The sequence below is a fragment of the Manacus candei genome, unplaced genomic scaffold, assembly GCF_025592945.1.
Source record: "Manacus candei isolate 608988 ecotype Guabito, Panama unplaced genomic scaffold, ASM2559294v1 h1tg000046l, whole genome shotgun sequence".
NCBI lineage: Eukaryota > Metazoa > Chordata > Aves > Passeriformes > Pipridae > Manacus > Manacus candei.
Window position 1 is genome coordinate 3818663 of NW_026138094.1, and position 15304 is coordinate 3833966.

The window sequence follows — 15304 nt, forward strand, 5'->3', positions numbered from 1 at the left end:
GTGTGTGCAGTGACAAGAGATTTGGTCACTTTTAAGAAGCCTCACAAAGAACAACCTCTCTAACCATTCTCTGTTATGAGAAATCATAGTATTACATGCAGCCCTTGAGTAACTTGTAACCCTGAAATTGTCAGGGACATGATCTTGGATCTTGCTTTTCTCACATTGCTTTTATTATTGAGCAGAAATAGCTGTAGTAACAATTCCAGTTTGAACTGTGACTCTCTCAAACAGCAAAAAGAGATTAAAATGCTATACTTGATATGTGCTAGCTCCTACAGACACCTCAGGAAGCTTTCATTTTCCACTCTTCAAACTTCCACAGGAATGAAAAGTCACAGACTTAATCGCTGTTTTCTTTGATAAAAATGAACCAAAATGCTAGAGGTCAGATCTAAATAGTCTTTCAAGCAGGGATGACTGTATGTAAGGTATCTCTTAAGAATACACCACTGATCTGTATTGTGCTGTACTTGTAGAATGCACTACAGGACAGAGGATCCATGAGACAGAAATAAATGTTCTTGCCATATAAAACTTCCAATTAAAAAAACCTCCAATGTAATTCAAAAGGGGACTGAATGCCATGCAGTAACCAGGTTGAAATCCTGGTGGAGTAGAGGTGGGTTTTCACATGTTTGGTGAGATGAGAACCACCCAAATAACAGTAACAGAAAGGTTCCTCCCAGCACAAAGACATGATTACCATGCTCATAACCATTTGATCTTTGCAACACTTCATAACACTCATGTTGAAACAAGATTTGTTGTATATGTTTCATGGAGTAAATTAATCTTGATTTTCTTAAATTAAAAATATTTCTGAAACAAAGTGTTATAACATGACATGTTATTCTCTTAAATCCTCCAAAATAAAAGGTCCCCTTCTGGTGGACTAAGTTTCAGCTATGCTTTATTTCTAGACCATTATTGTATGTAATTATGATACGGGAATTCCCACAACACTCTACAGAAGACTTGATAGTTATCTCTTTGTCACAGAATACAATAAGCCTTTTCAGGGAGCAGCAAAAGTGAGTCATAGCAGAGTAGCTCCTAATCCCAGCAGTAGCCCAGTTCCTGAAGGATGTGTAGAAAGTACCCTTCAATTAGATCCAATGTGGTTCATAAAGATTCAGTTTGTGGCCCCCCTACAAGATTAATCTCACACTACATTTTGAGAATATCAGTATCAATTCAGTGCCTCTCCCCCATGTTTTCTTACCCCTGCACATAAATAGCACTAAACAAGATAAGATGCATAAGGGGAGACATTAAATTTAGGAAAGCTATTGCTATTTTCTGCTTCCTCCGTCAGGTTGGCAAGTGACTTGCACATATCCTGTTGCCAGCAGAAGTACAAGCTTAACTCATTTCCATGCCTATAAATCCAGGCAGTATAAACCAAGCGATTCCCAGCAGAAACAGGGTGTCAAATGACTACTCAAAACAGAGAGATCAATGGGCTGATGTGCAATTCACTATTATATTTAGCCTGTCTTAAAACATACCCAGAATGAAACGAGACAATTAGTCAATAAGAGTGAACAGGAACTGACATTCTGAAAACATACCTGCTTTTGTTACTGTCCCAGTAACAGAACTACTTGCACTTATTGAAGAAGCTGCTCATGAGTATCATCTTTATACACCTTTGACTATTCACCACCAGCAATCACATTAATGCTGCACAAGCTACTTCTGTAGTAGTTGATTTTCAAAGCAAACATTCCTTTCTCACTTGTGAAACTATGTCAAAAGCTTAGTTGTCAAACACAGCCCAGTTTCAGCCATAGTGCAGAATGACAATTAAGCGCATTTAAACAGCTTGATTTAGAAATTCTTCATTGGTTTGGGCTCCATGGGGTCAGTTGCTCTGGGAAATTTTGATTAGTTCCTGAACAGTATGAACCTTGAGAATCCATCCCTTGTGACAGCTCTTCACACAGAGAACACAGTGGGAAGAAGGAAGACCTCATTGAAATATCTATGTACTTTTCCTACATGTAGAAGTGCAGGAACAGATCAGCAGTTAACAATGGGGAATAACTCCAGAGTTATAAAAGCGCCTTTCATCCCAAAATAAGAATACTGGACAATTTGCAGGTCTTGTTTTCCTATTGTTTAGAATCTTGTGTAATAATTGTGTTGTAATTTAAGTATGGTTTCAATGTACCTGGTATATCTTTGAAGGAGAATGCATGGTGGTTGGAATCAATCTGGGCAAAGAAAAAGGTCCCAAAGGACTTCCTGACTAAATTTTTCTTTCCCTTACCCATACATGGTTTGGTATTTTGAAAGGTAAGGTCCTACTCACTGTTTAATATTTTTGTCTATTATGCAGCACAATAAGATGACTACAATAAGTATCATGAATATTTTTTTAATCTTTGCCATTTTTTAGGCTTAGGCAGTAGAAAATAAACAATTCTCTGATGTTACCAAGCACTACTTTGTAACTGACCCGCAACATTTGGCACATTTTAGAGACAAAAGCAAAATAAACAGTAGTTGTTTCCTGAAGTTTCTGGCTAGCTTCTCAACTGTTAAACATGCCCTCACTGGTTTGGGATGATCGGGTCCTTTGTTTCAGGATATATCTGAGGGTACACACAAAATCAAAAGATGTGAAGTATTGCAATGTTTTAGTCGTCAAGAAATACTCACTCTGCAAACAGTCGGCATTCAGGAGGTCTTGGCACTTCTCATGGCATTTGACACCACATTCAGTGCACCTCATGCCTTGTCTGGCAATGCCCCAAAGTAGACCTTCACATTCATAACAGTATGTGGGAGTTGTAGCTGTCCAAATTTCAAAGTTATGAGGTGTGGTTGATGATATAGGATAGATCAAAGCCTGCAATGTCTTCTTGAAGACGTGTATTTTCTGTTGGGTAAGAAAAAAAAATCAAGACTTTGTTTAATACACGTGAACTGTAGCTAAATTATATGTCATTTACACTTACAATGCTAGAAAATATCAGAATATACACAGAAGTATGAATTTGCAAAATACTGATTTACTCATTTTGCCTTATGCTTTGAAGACAAAAGAACCCTGGATGACAGTTTTATCTGAATTCAGAAACAGCAGAGTTAAACTGGAATCAAGTTAGTCATTTAACAAGAAGTCTTATGCATATTTTTATATTTTTAGGCAGAAATTAAAAAATTCATCACATTACATTCACTGGTGCCTAACACTACTTCTGAATGTTTAAATACTTTCTACAGGAACTTAGACACACTGCACAAAATGTACTTTGATTATATACAATGCTGTCATTTAATATTCAGTGTCTATATAACCTCAAATAAAAGCTGGCCAGTTTTAGGGTTCCATTTTATCTGTATTCCTGTGCTATTGTCTGTAATACCATACTCACTACTTCCTGTTTAAGCATCAAGTTGCTTTTTACCTGTAAAAAAGAATGATCCACGCTCTCAAAAATCCCCACCCATTTCTTTGACTGTTTTGGCTTAAGACTCATGACCAGTTCTACTACAAGAACAGTTATTGGCTGACTAGTACAGTAACAACCTCAATCTCAACTTCTCAGTGCTTATTAAGGTAAATACAAAGCAATCTCTGAAGTTTTGTATGTAAAACATGAGCTTATACAGCCACAATGGTCCAGTTTGTTTATCTGAGCTTTGTTTTCAGGCACCCAGATCTTCTAAGTCCAGGTGATTTACCGGGAATGAAAAAGTAGGCTGTACTTGGCACCACACAAAAATATGATCTTACAACATTTGTGGGTTTTTTGGGGTTGTGTGTTCACTAAACTCATACATGGCTGCCATGAATGTATTAGAAGTTCTAGACCTGTTCCCTTATAATGAATGATTGTTTCTGTTAGAAAGAAGAAACCATATTAAAAGGGGTGGCACAGAGGGATATTTCTGAAAATCTGTCTGTCCATCCATGTCTTTGTTCGGTGTGGATATAATATGAGGTAGCTCTAATACTGTAGAAAATGGGAAACAACACTTGGGAACGTGTGTGATTTGTCCACTTGTGCTTCAACATCTCTGCCACAGTTCTGATAGGATAGGAAGCAAAGCAAACTTACTCAGTTGAGCATTAGTCAGCACTCCCTTATATTTAATATTCAGCTGTGGTAAGTTTATACCAAATGCAAGATATTAGGCTGTCTACCAATATCTGACATGTTCTTGGTTTTCTCTGCTCAAACCATGTGAGATATTCTGCTAATGATAAAAATAAAATATATTTTGTGCACACATCTGCATAATGTTGCACAATCAGAGCCATCAATTAAAGGACTTTTGCTACCATGGGAAAACCATTAGCATGTAGCAATAAATCTACTGATCCATAGGTTCAAGCACTAAAAATAGCAGAACCAAGTGTTAAGTAGCTTAGGCTGCAACAACTCTTCTTGAAGAGTTACACACTGAAAACAGCATCCATCCTGTGAAGCCAAATCAAATATACATGGTCAGACATTTCATGGGCATTTGATCCTAGCACTTCTGAGAACACTGCAGAACTGAACTAAGAAAAAAACCTGATACAGCAGGAAAGACTAAAACAAATTCTGAATTGCTCTCTGTGGTGCTTCCTAGTCTGTCCTAATAACTTCCCTGAAAGCAAGGAAAGGTCTGCACTGGTTTGATTTGGCAGACCCTAAGGAGGACTGGGGCAGACACAGCCACCTATCTCTGGAGAATCCCTCTTTGCACATATGTCCACCTTCTGCCTGCCATGTCACAACTTGCCAGTCACGGGGATTAGAAAGAAACCCAAGGTGAATTTATGCAGCCTGCTGAGAAATGATGCTTCTCAGAAACCACTAGATATTTGAAGATTCCTTTGCAGGTTACACTGTCCCACTCCTAAACTCTAGTAGCCTCAGTACAAATCCTGCCCTTTCACCCTGTTCAGCTTCATTGGTTTTTCACATTATAAATTATTTTGCCAGTAAATTTATCTTTTTCTAAAATGTCAGTAAGTAATGAAATGGCACAACTCAACAGGCCTTGAAGTAAACATTTGAGGGTAAATGAAATTTTCAGCTGAAAGGCACAATTTGTAGATTAGTTTTGCTGCTGAACATGTTCCTTCCCCTGTTGTTAATAAAGGAAATTGCAAAGGAGAATTTTATTTATCTTTCTGTCTAGAGGCTTTCATTCCTATTACTTTTCTCTGTTTAAATGTTTCTGTTATATGAATTCACTGAGCTCTGGGCATGGCAACATTTAGCACTCAATATATAGGAGAATTATCTACTTATCTGCTTATCCTCTGAATTGAAGTTTATTTCTGTCATATACTACTTGAAATACTTTTAAATGTCATCGATATATTATTTTTACAAACTCCCCGTCTCTTTGTTCAGCAAAGCAATTATATGAATGCTCAACTGAAAACATATGTTTAAGTATCACGTTGTTTAAAATGTCTTTGGACCTGTGCCTGAAAACACACAAACTCACTGGGTCACGTGTGTGCTCTACCAGGACAGCACTGTCAGGTGGCAAAGCTCACAGCCTTCACCTCAGGTTTTAATTTTTTGTATAAGTGGCATTTGATTTTTTAATAAAAGGCATTAGTTCAAAGAATTTCCATGCTGAATCTAGTCAGCCAAATAACCTGCTCCCACCAGAGTCACTAATATTCCCTCTAGAAAAAGCTGAGGGAGGGTAAAAGCCAGAAAACCTTAATCAGAGGAATAACTTGCCCAAAGGGATTTTTTTCTTTAACTCTCATTGGTGACTGCATTTCTTCATCTGCATTTCACATCTTCATTTTGTGGAGAGTATCTGGAGAGTTCTTTTATGCCTGAAAATGTCTGTCCTTTTTGTTTTCAAATCTTGCTCTACCCTGTTGAATGATGCCCTAGGTTATTAAGTTCAGCTGGCTACTTAGAGACCAAGTACAAAAGTATTATCTTTTCCATGTTTTAAATATCTAACCAGTGGCTTTCCTGGCTCTAGCATTACATTTATCTGTGAAAGATTACTCACTTCCCTTTATATGCTTAGTGAGGGCTGGCTCACTAAAGAATAAGAGGCTTCTCTAAATTACCTTTTTACATTTTCTCATCAAATGAACTTTGATATATCTAAATTGTATTTGCTGTCTACTTTTGGAATTACATTTTTATTTAAAGATTTCTTAGGAAATATCTGTTTCTGATGCAGAGTTTTTCATGTGGCATGGTTCAAAGGGAGGCCAAAGAGTATAAAGGCATAAAACCACACTGAAATTATTTTTTCATATCTCCTGAATCATAGTTCAGTCGTTTCTCCTGGTTGACAGCAAGCATTGGAGAAATGCTTTCACTGAGCTGTCTACTGGGATTTGCTGCCTTCTTTTTTCCTCCTGAAGAGTACCCCTCAATAAGAATCTGTAAGTGCAGCCCCCATTATTATTTACTGTCCTGCATTTGTTGGCAATTAATATTATCTCTAAAACTTGCAACTAAAGTCAGAGCCTGATAGTTTTTACAGGAAGGGAGGCAGGTAAATGAATAGCTGCATCTATATTAGTCATCATAAAAGGTAATAAATACATACATAGGGTTTTTTCAGTAAACATCTTTTAGTAAATCATATGGAGTATCTTAGTTTCTTTTACTGAACTTAGGTATTTTTGTAGAAACTATAACATAGATAAAAAAGTCTTTATTTTGTATGACTTCCATGGTGTAAGTTTTTCTGTATAATTTTCTCTCAGCCTTGAACTTCTTCTTAAGATTCAATAGTTCTCTTTCATTCTGTCAACCTTTGTTACTATTTTGAGATAGCAGAATAAAATAACTCCTTCTTCTACTGAAAGAACATTTCAAACACCAGCTGTTTTCTACCTCAGCAATCCATCCCTGAGCACTAGCAAATTGTTACTTTATGATTACCATATAAGCACAGAAAGTTCACAATAAATCAGGTGAGATGGACGTGTGTGTATTTGTGCTGTGGGTTTCAGCTCCCAGAACACCTGTCAGTATATTCTGTTCTTCCATTCTTCTACTATGGAGCTTAACAACTGTGTAAGAAAAATTCAACACTTCATTTTTCTTCAATGTAGGATATATTTTAGAAGGCTATGTATGCACTAGCAAGTTAAGGAACACGAAATGGGCCTATATTCCTTCAAATTAGTCCTTTTGCTTAGTTTAGCCATGTAAATCTTCTTGCATCACACTTTAAGTATTCCTGAGGAAAATGACACCTTTTGTGGTTTTGCTTCAAATAAATTTCTTTTTCAAAACCTAAGTGAAGTCAATAATGGGAAACCACAATACACAGGTTTTACTAGCTATAAGAATATGATTTTTCAGAATATTCTTGTGGTCACTTTTTGTATGAACTAAACATTTCTTCAAGAATGATGTGTTATTAGTGTGAGTTACATTAAAAAAAGTCACATAGTGTCCCAGCCATCCATAAGGACTGGGAAAAAATAATGATCACAAAGAAACCTTCTTGCAGAGTCCTGTCATTCTGACTGCCCCCATGATGTGATGAAGACATAAAGATGCTGAAAGACTGCAGGTAAAGCATGGTATAAAACGCTTCCCCCAAATAACTGCTTGGTAAAACAAAGGTTTCTTGCTCAGTCTCCTCTGACTGCCATGGGTGTGAGTCAGCAGAAGCAAACCTGGCCTTGTAACTGTGGATCAGGCAGCAAATTCTGCTCAGGATCCCTGAAAGTTCCTACGCAATAAATGGAATATTTACACACTCAATTTCATCCAGTTTGGAGCGTCTGAGGCTGAAATAAATTTTAAAGCTCTTTTAACAAAAATGTCTCCATTGTTTAAGTGATTTAAACGTGTCATTGAACACACTTACCATTTCCTCAGTGTTTATGGAGGTCCGGGTGAGCATGGCCATGGAAATACCAGACTTTCGAGCTGCAAGTGTCTGTTTGAGGCAAATGCAAAATGGTTAAAATTATACTTGTAACACCAGCTGTCAAATCTAATGGAAGGCAATTAGCACTTGACTATGCTATTGCATATAAACAAAACTGCACAAGTTCCAAAAACTTTTAGTTAATGTTTGCAGCCCACAACTTTTAAGGTTTCAGTACATAATGGAAGTACACCTTCCATCATCATTACTGTTTCTTTCAGCAGTGCCCAGCTGAACTGCCATTTCTAATAGAAAACCTGTTATTCAGAGGTTTGTGACTTAGTTTTTTTAAACCACAGGCTGTCCCTGTTTTTCCGCTTTGCCAACCAAATTAATGTGGTACAAGGATAGGCATCCTGCCCTAATTTGGAAGCTGACTGTGCCTGCAGCAACATGGGAGATCATTTTGCAGTAGTCTTACGGTTCAAGTTGTCAGCGTGGATGATTTTTGTAACTCACTGAGCATTTTTAAACTGTGCATATGTATAACAGTGTTACTTGTTTTAAATAAAAAGACCTTGAAAAACCTTAAATTCTTGTTTTCCTTAAAGAGAATATTAATTTGATACTATGGATCATAGTATCCATATTTCTCTATATGGATATATGGACACATGGAGAAATACTCTGGTTCCTGGAGGCAAGAAAAAAGGCTGGAACTCTGTTGCAATCTGTCCTCATTTGGTCACATGAGGTTATTGGTTTATGAACACTTCCTGGTTCCAAATAATACACACTGGGTTGTAGAGACAATCTCATTTGCTCTAGTACAGTACATACGAAGTGACTCAAAATAAAGTATTTTTAATATACAATAAACAGTGAAATTTTCTACTCCTTATTGCAATATCCCTGAAATTTAAACAGTTCCTTGAGAATTAATTAGCAAGTATAATGATGAGAAGGAAAAAGACCCTGGTGAAACAAGTTCTGTGTGTTTTCCAATTAATATTTCGAATCTGAATATCACTTCTGCTATCAGTACTCCTTTTGGCCTGACAGAAACAGGTAAGATTTATTTCACTGTGCGAAATATCAACCATAACACAGTTCTATTACTGCACTTCACCTGCAATGTTGTTCTCATTCTTCCTTCCCCCTATTCTAAATCATCCCATGTGTGTCCCTATACTTGTGCTGTATCTCTGTTCTTCTGTCACCCAGTATCTGCTTTGTCATGCACTGCTGCCCTCATAGCCCAGCACTGTGCAGATCAATGACACCACCCACTCACCATAAGTCTGTTGTTGCTTTTGTTGTGGGGATACAAATTTTCACCTAACTGTGCAGTGTGTCTCTGTAGTTCACCATTGCAGAGCTATTACAGCAAAAGTTTTGGTGATATTTTGCATATGACATTTTTTGTGAAATACGTATCGGGTCAGAAGCAATTCAGGCTCACATCAACAGAGGAATTGCATCATTAATCTTTGGATGAAGAGACAATTCTAATTTCTTCCCATTTTATCATTTTAAACACCGACATTTAAAATGGATTTTTATTTATTTATTTAGATATATTAAGACTGTTCAATTTTAATTTTAAATGTTCACTTCCCCTGATTCAATTTTCAATAAGTTTCCCTTGATAATAATTAAACTTGCAGATTGACACAAAATTATTAATCTTGTGAAACCAATTATAGGGTAAGAAGTCACCCTTGGTTTAGTAATATTTGATTTGATTTATCACTGTGCTATTACAGTTAAGATGGGATGCAAAGAACCCTCCTTTTCTCTTTCTTTTAAACTCAGCAGTTTATCCTCTCTATGCCATTAATTTGCTATCAGTTTTCCCATTCAAATATTATTGAGTAAATAATTCTGTTTACTTCTCTGTGACCATCTTTTCATTCTATTTCTGTGAATATGGGAAATTCCATCAGTGTGTGCCAATGAGATTGACAAAGTCACAGGAAAGATTAAACAGAGCCCAGAGGCTTTGCTGTTTCCAACTTTTTGTGACAAAACCTAATGCTACAGGACCCATGCATCAAAATAAAAAATGGTAAGTAAAAATGCAATGGGATCATTAAGAAGAATAGAAATAATTTTCATAATCAGTAGAGTTTCAGGTTAAAAAAAAATTACTTTAAAGCATCCATCATTTGATCCCTCTTAAAGTATAGGTTTCTTCTCAAAGTCTTGCATTTATATTTACTGGCCCACAGTGTGCTAGTTTTATAGTTTTGAACTGTAGACTTCATGTCCCTTATACTTAGAAAGGGATTTGATCCTTTCAGGTCTCAGTTGCACAATTCCAGTCGTTCCAAGTGAGAGAACAATGTGGATGACTTGTCAGGGCAGGAGTAAAAAGGGCATAATAACATTAACCTGGATTATGGGGCAGTGACTGCTACTGTGCTCTGTCCTCCAGCAATTCATCCAAGTACATGAGCTAGTAGAATTGCAGTTTCATGATATCAGCAGAAGTCAATAAACAGATATTATTTCCCATGAGAAAAAAGGAAAAAAGGGAGGCAATTTTGGCCCTGTCCTGTGTCCTTGAAGCTCAGTTCTCCCAACGGGTACTCACGGAATCGTGGAACTTTAGCATTTTGCTCCTTAATCAGAAATGTGTCTAAAATTATAGTACAGTGCCCTATATAAAATAACAAAACCTAATAGAAAACAGGTAATTAGGTTGTTCTTAATCAAGTGTTTGTCGTGTTGGAAGAAAGTGATGTCCAGAGGGATTTGTGATAAACCAGCATATTTAACAGTCATATGGATTAAATTTACAGGGATTTTAGTGAAAAAAAAAAATCACAAGGGTTATTTCCATTTAGGTATCACTGTCAGAATAAACTGCATCTGCAAGAGAAAGTCCATAAGTAAAATGCTGCTGTTCTGAAATACTGTAGTTGGTGATAATTCAATAGCATTATGCTTGGGTGCTAAACGTTCTGCTTGTATCATTGGAAAGGATATTTGGAATACATCAACACCTTTTTAACACCTTTCTAATAATATTGGTATATATGATGCAGAGGACAAGACATTCTCTTATGATTAAATTCTTGGTCATAAAATATTTTTCCTACTTTCCAGTACAAGGTCATAATAAAATATGACATTAACGAAATTCATAAACGTTTTTACTATAATTTTAGAACATTTATCAGTATAAAAGTACTTACCATAGCCTGAAAAATCCAGTCAAGATAGGAAAGAAATTTTAAAGAATATTAATAATTTGTCAGATTTATTGCAACAGAAATATATATGAAATTATATCTATTTCAGTCAGTATCAAAAGAGTATATCACTCATTTCTAGCAATATTATCTCTATTTTTGTGAAGCAGTCAGAAGTAAGCATAAAACAAGGATCATTTACAGTGTATCACATCTCACAAGGACCTGATCATTAAGTCATTGATTTAAATGAGGTGTGTTGGAACATATTGAAAGCTCAGAGCTTGCAGGAGGCTGCTTAAAACATATACCTTAAATACAAATAATCTTTCAAAGATGAAGACCTACACTAAGCCTGAAATAAGTTCTTCTAATGTTGGTAGAAGTTTTTTAGGCTTACAGATGTAGAACTGAATTGTAATACAATTTACTCTATTAAAGATGTATAAAGAACACATAGCTAAGAATGATACTGTAAGTCCATAATGACTCAATTTCAGAATGAATTTTGGTTTTAAAACTCTGCAATTTATACTTATTAAGGATAGAATTCCTTCAAGAGGAGTTATCCTCCAGGGACTGGACAGTAAAGCAGCAATCATTGACATACTAGAATAATAAAATGAAAGTGTTACTCCTCTCAAAGTGAATAATTAACATTCTGATGTCTTAATGAATTTTGAGCTATACTTTTCTGCAAACAGTTCCAACAATTACAACAGAGTGTCATTTAATATGCATAAATGTGTCATAATGGGGCAGTAGATTATACTTGTGTAATACTACTATGTCACACACTGTAACACTTCATTGATTTCAGAAGGAATTCTACCCTAAAATGGTTGCTGTACTTTCTCTTTCTGACTGTTCAGATAGCACAGTGTATCACTGAACAGTGTAGCTGAGAAAACACAGCCATAATTTAGCAAAGGCTGATCTTTTAATGACAGCTCCAGTACCATTTACTTAGGCTAACACCCCATCATTTCTTTACAACGAAAAATTGGTTTGGGGGCTCACCACCATCAGAGACTAAGTATGGATTTTCTTGAATTATGAATTCTGTACTCCAGGAAAAGAAATAGAGAAATGTGAATAGCACTCAAAATTCTTCAGAGCAGAGAGATCTACTTAATCTGTTTTAGACTGGAAGCCAGAATAAATCTCAAAGGAACTGCCATTCTTTTCACCTTTCTGAAATTTATTTTTCTAGACTATTATTGTTCGTGATGACTGTTGAAAACCCCCTGCCTCATCTTGTACCAAAAGTGCGCATAAATCTTTAAAATATTCACAGTGAAAAAGGGTTGCTTTTTAAAAGGAACTTTCTTCCTCTTTCAGTATCAAAACAAATCAAGTCAATCACTATCCCAAACCCTTAATAGTACCTGTCTTCATAAGCTAACTTAAAATGAGAATGGGCAGTTTATTATTGCATGAAATGCACATTACTTGATTACACAAGTAATATCTAAATATTCCCCGAGATATTCAGACTTATCTAGTCCATTATAACACTGCCTCATTGACTTTTACTGGCCTCAATCCATCCTCTCAAGATACCTATTTTCCCTAACACAATTGTTGACAAACTGTCACTCACATGCACAGTAGTAATTACCAGAAAGGTGTAGACAACTGACAAACAAATGACACTTTCAGGAGTTACTCACCACATCTCGAACAATGGGAAAAGATTTCTTCCTGCGCAGGTCTGGCATGCTGTCAATGCCATACAGTCCACTGCAGGAGATACAAAGGAAAGAAGAAAATACAAACACGAGGCTTACAAGTCTGCATTCTTAAGAACTGCTTATAATATCTATATTTACAGATAAAATCAAAATTAGCAGTTAGAAGTTATAGAAGGTAAATGTTCTATTTCTTACAAAAAGCTGGTGAAAGTGTTCTTGGTGCTGCTGTCTTTTACTTCTGCCATTCACCCAAAGCAGAGTAGCTGAAAGGCTGTTTAATACCTCCTAAAACTTTTTACCATTAATTTAAAAGTTAGAACAGTAGCTTTCCATCAGAAGGTCTTGTATATCTGGTAGTTGAGATGCGGCCCAACATTGCAGAGAATATCACTGTTGTAATAAATTTGATAAAGACTACAATATCTAGCAAAGTCACAGATTCACATCTCCATGTGAATGTGGAAAACAGAGCTTGTCCCATTTTAAGATACTTCCATGGTGACCATCATTATTTTCTCTTTCCCGATTTAAGCTTTCTCATTAAGCACACAATTAAACTCCAATTAGATCTCACATATAACTTGCAAACAGCAGCAAAGAGCAACTTGTAATCACAACAAAGAATAAAAGGCTGACACAATAGAATTTGAAAGAATACATAGTGATAGAGATAACAATGTGCCTCATTCTTCCTGACTCTTCAGAACAGTTAGCACAGGTATTATCCTCCTGAACATTTTCTGCATTGGATATTGGAAGATTGTTACATACCTTGCCAGATCTAATTCAGAGATATATTCTCAGAGAAGGTGGTGTATAACACAGTTTATCATCTGAAAGTCCTCATTTTATTCGTACACAAAACAATTTTGGGGTGAAAAGAGAGATAACTGAAATCAGTGACAGAATTTTCACTTCCTTTTGAAGGGTCAGCACTCGGTCCCAGGTGGTCCTTTGGTGACTTGAGGATTACAACCCCCACACCCCAACCCACACCACCTGACAGACTTCGACAAAAAATTTGACAAATTCTATATCTAAGGTAAGACTCTGGCTGAGGATTCCTGTTGGATGTAGATGTTACAATTTAATTCTTCTAATGCATCAAGTGATGCATTAGATTAGTGATTGACACAGTTTTTTGCACAGAAAATTTCCAAGTTTCCTATATTAAAATCAAGGCATCCCTCTGTTTTTCTTTGCAGAGGTCCTTCTAGTTACAAGGGAAAAAAAGGTCATGCCTTTCATATCTTAGTTGAGTCAGTAAAGCACTTAGAGCATAGGAGAGTTTATTTTAACACTTATGAGCATTACCACTTTCCAAGCACTATCTTAACTCTTACCCTATAAATTCAGGGGATAATCTGTTTCTTTCATACCCCCTTCTGATGCCCCTGCATCATCATCTAAAACAGGGAAAGAATTCATAAGCTGTTTATGCAATTCCTTTATATTTCGATATGAACAGTCTTTGTGAAGGGTTGTGATACTAGAATTTTTTTTCAAGAACATAAAGATCAAAGTAGACCCAAATTGCAACTTCCAGACCTACAAACCCATCAAAAGTGTGATAGAAATAAAATAACATTTCTGAGGTTGTGAAAAGTAAATGTATGGAGGCTAAGAGATAAACTCAGGGCTTTGTGGTACTCAGGAGCAGTTCCATCAGCAGCAAATAAAACTCACCCTGTGTATAAGGAATTCTTATGCCACAAAGAGCTACTTCTGACAGACAATATCTGTAAAATCACTTCCATCTATTATTTTGCTCTGTAACATAAAATATGAGTGAAATGGAGGTTCTTACTGAACTCCTTTTACTGATCATTAAGGAGCAGCACACGGCAAGGAAAAAAAAAATCCAAATTCAAGAATGACTAATAGTCTTTTTATGGGGAAAAAAAGTTATGTCTGAGTTAAGCATGTTGATGATGTTACCAAAGAAAGAAAAGGTTGGCTTTTGAGGGAACAGCAAGAATGACAGAATAAAGGCAGATGAATACATAATGCAAAGATATTTTATTATGACATTAGTGGTGTAATTTATGCTCAGTCAGTAATCTGTCACAACTCACACCTCTGTCTCTTTAAATAGCTTAATCTTCTACTCAATCTGTACTTCCCCCCGCAATCTTTTCATTGTGATTTTCAACTCAACTTCAACTTGGCAGAAATATCTTGATCTGCTTTTTCCTCTGTGCATCTCTATGCTATAACAAATATTTGTTTATAAGTTATATATGGTGAAGAGGTACCCATACTGCAGTTTGTGAAGGGAAACTGTCTCCTTTCTCTTGTGCAATGAATCAATGACCAGATGAACTCCTAGAAGACAATAACATCTCCTGCCTCTTGGCTGAAATCAATCTTATTTTTGGAGAACTGCTTACGCAGGACTTTTTCTTGCATCTTTACTGAAAAAGCCCAGATTCTGGGGATGTAAACTAGAAATCCTCCAATGCACAAATTCTCTGTATAAGGACAAATCGATCCTTCTAAGAGCATTTAAGAGGACCGTAAATATGCAAAGATTGTTGGCTATCGCTGGAAGTAAAGATTAATATACTGATCTGGATTGTGAGATCAAAT

General features: G+C 36.2%; 1 protein-coding gene across 6 annotated transcripts in view; it reads right to left on the reverse strand.

Moving 5' to 3' along the window:
- The window catches only part of UNC13C (unc-13 homolog C), a 176185-nt gene that overhangs the window by 95597 nt on the left and 65284 nt on the right, over window positions 1–15304 (reverse strand). For all 6 annotated transcript variants that reach the window (XM_051797190.1, XM_051797187.1, XM_051797188.1 and 3 more), the window contains 3 exons: window positions 12695–12764; window positions 7822–7893; window positions 2668–2887 (listed from right to left, as the gene is read on the reverse strand). In XM_051797190.1, coding sequence (XP_051653150.1) covers window positions 2668–2887; window positions 7822–7893; window positions 12695–12764 — 362 coding nt within the window. The remainder of the gene's footprint in view (window positions 1–2667; window positions 2888–7821; window positions 7894–12694; window positions 12765–15304) is intronic.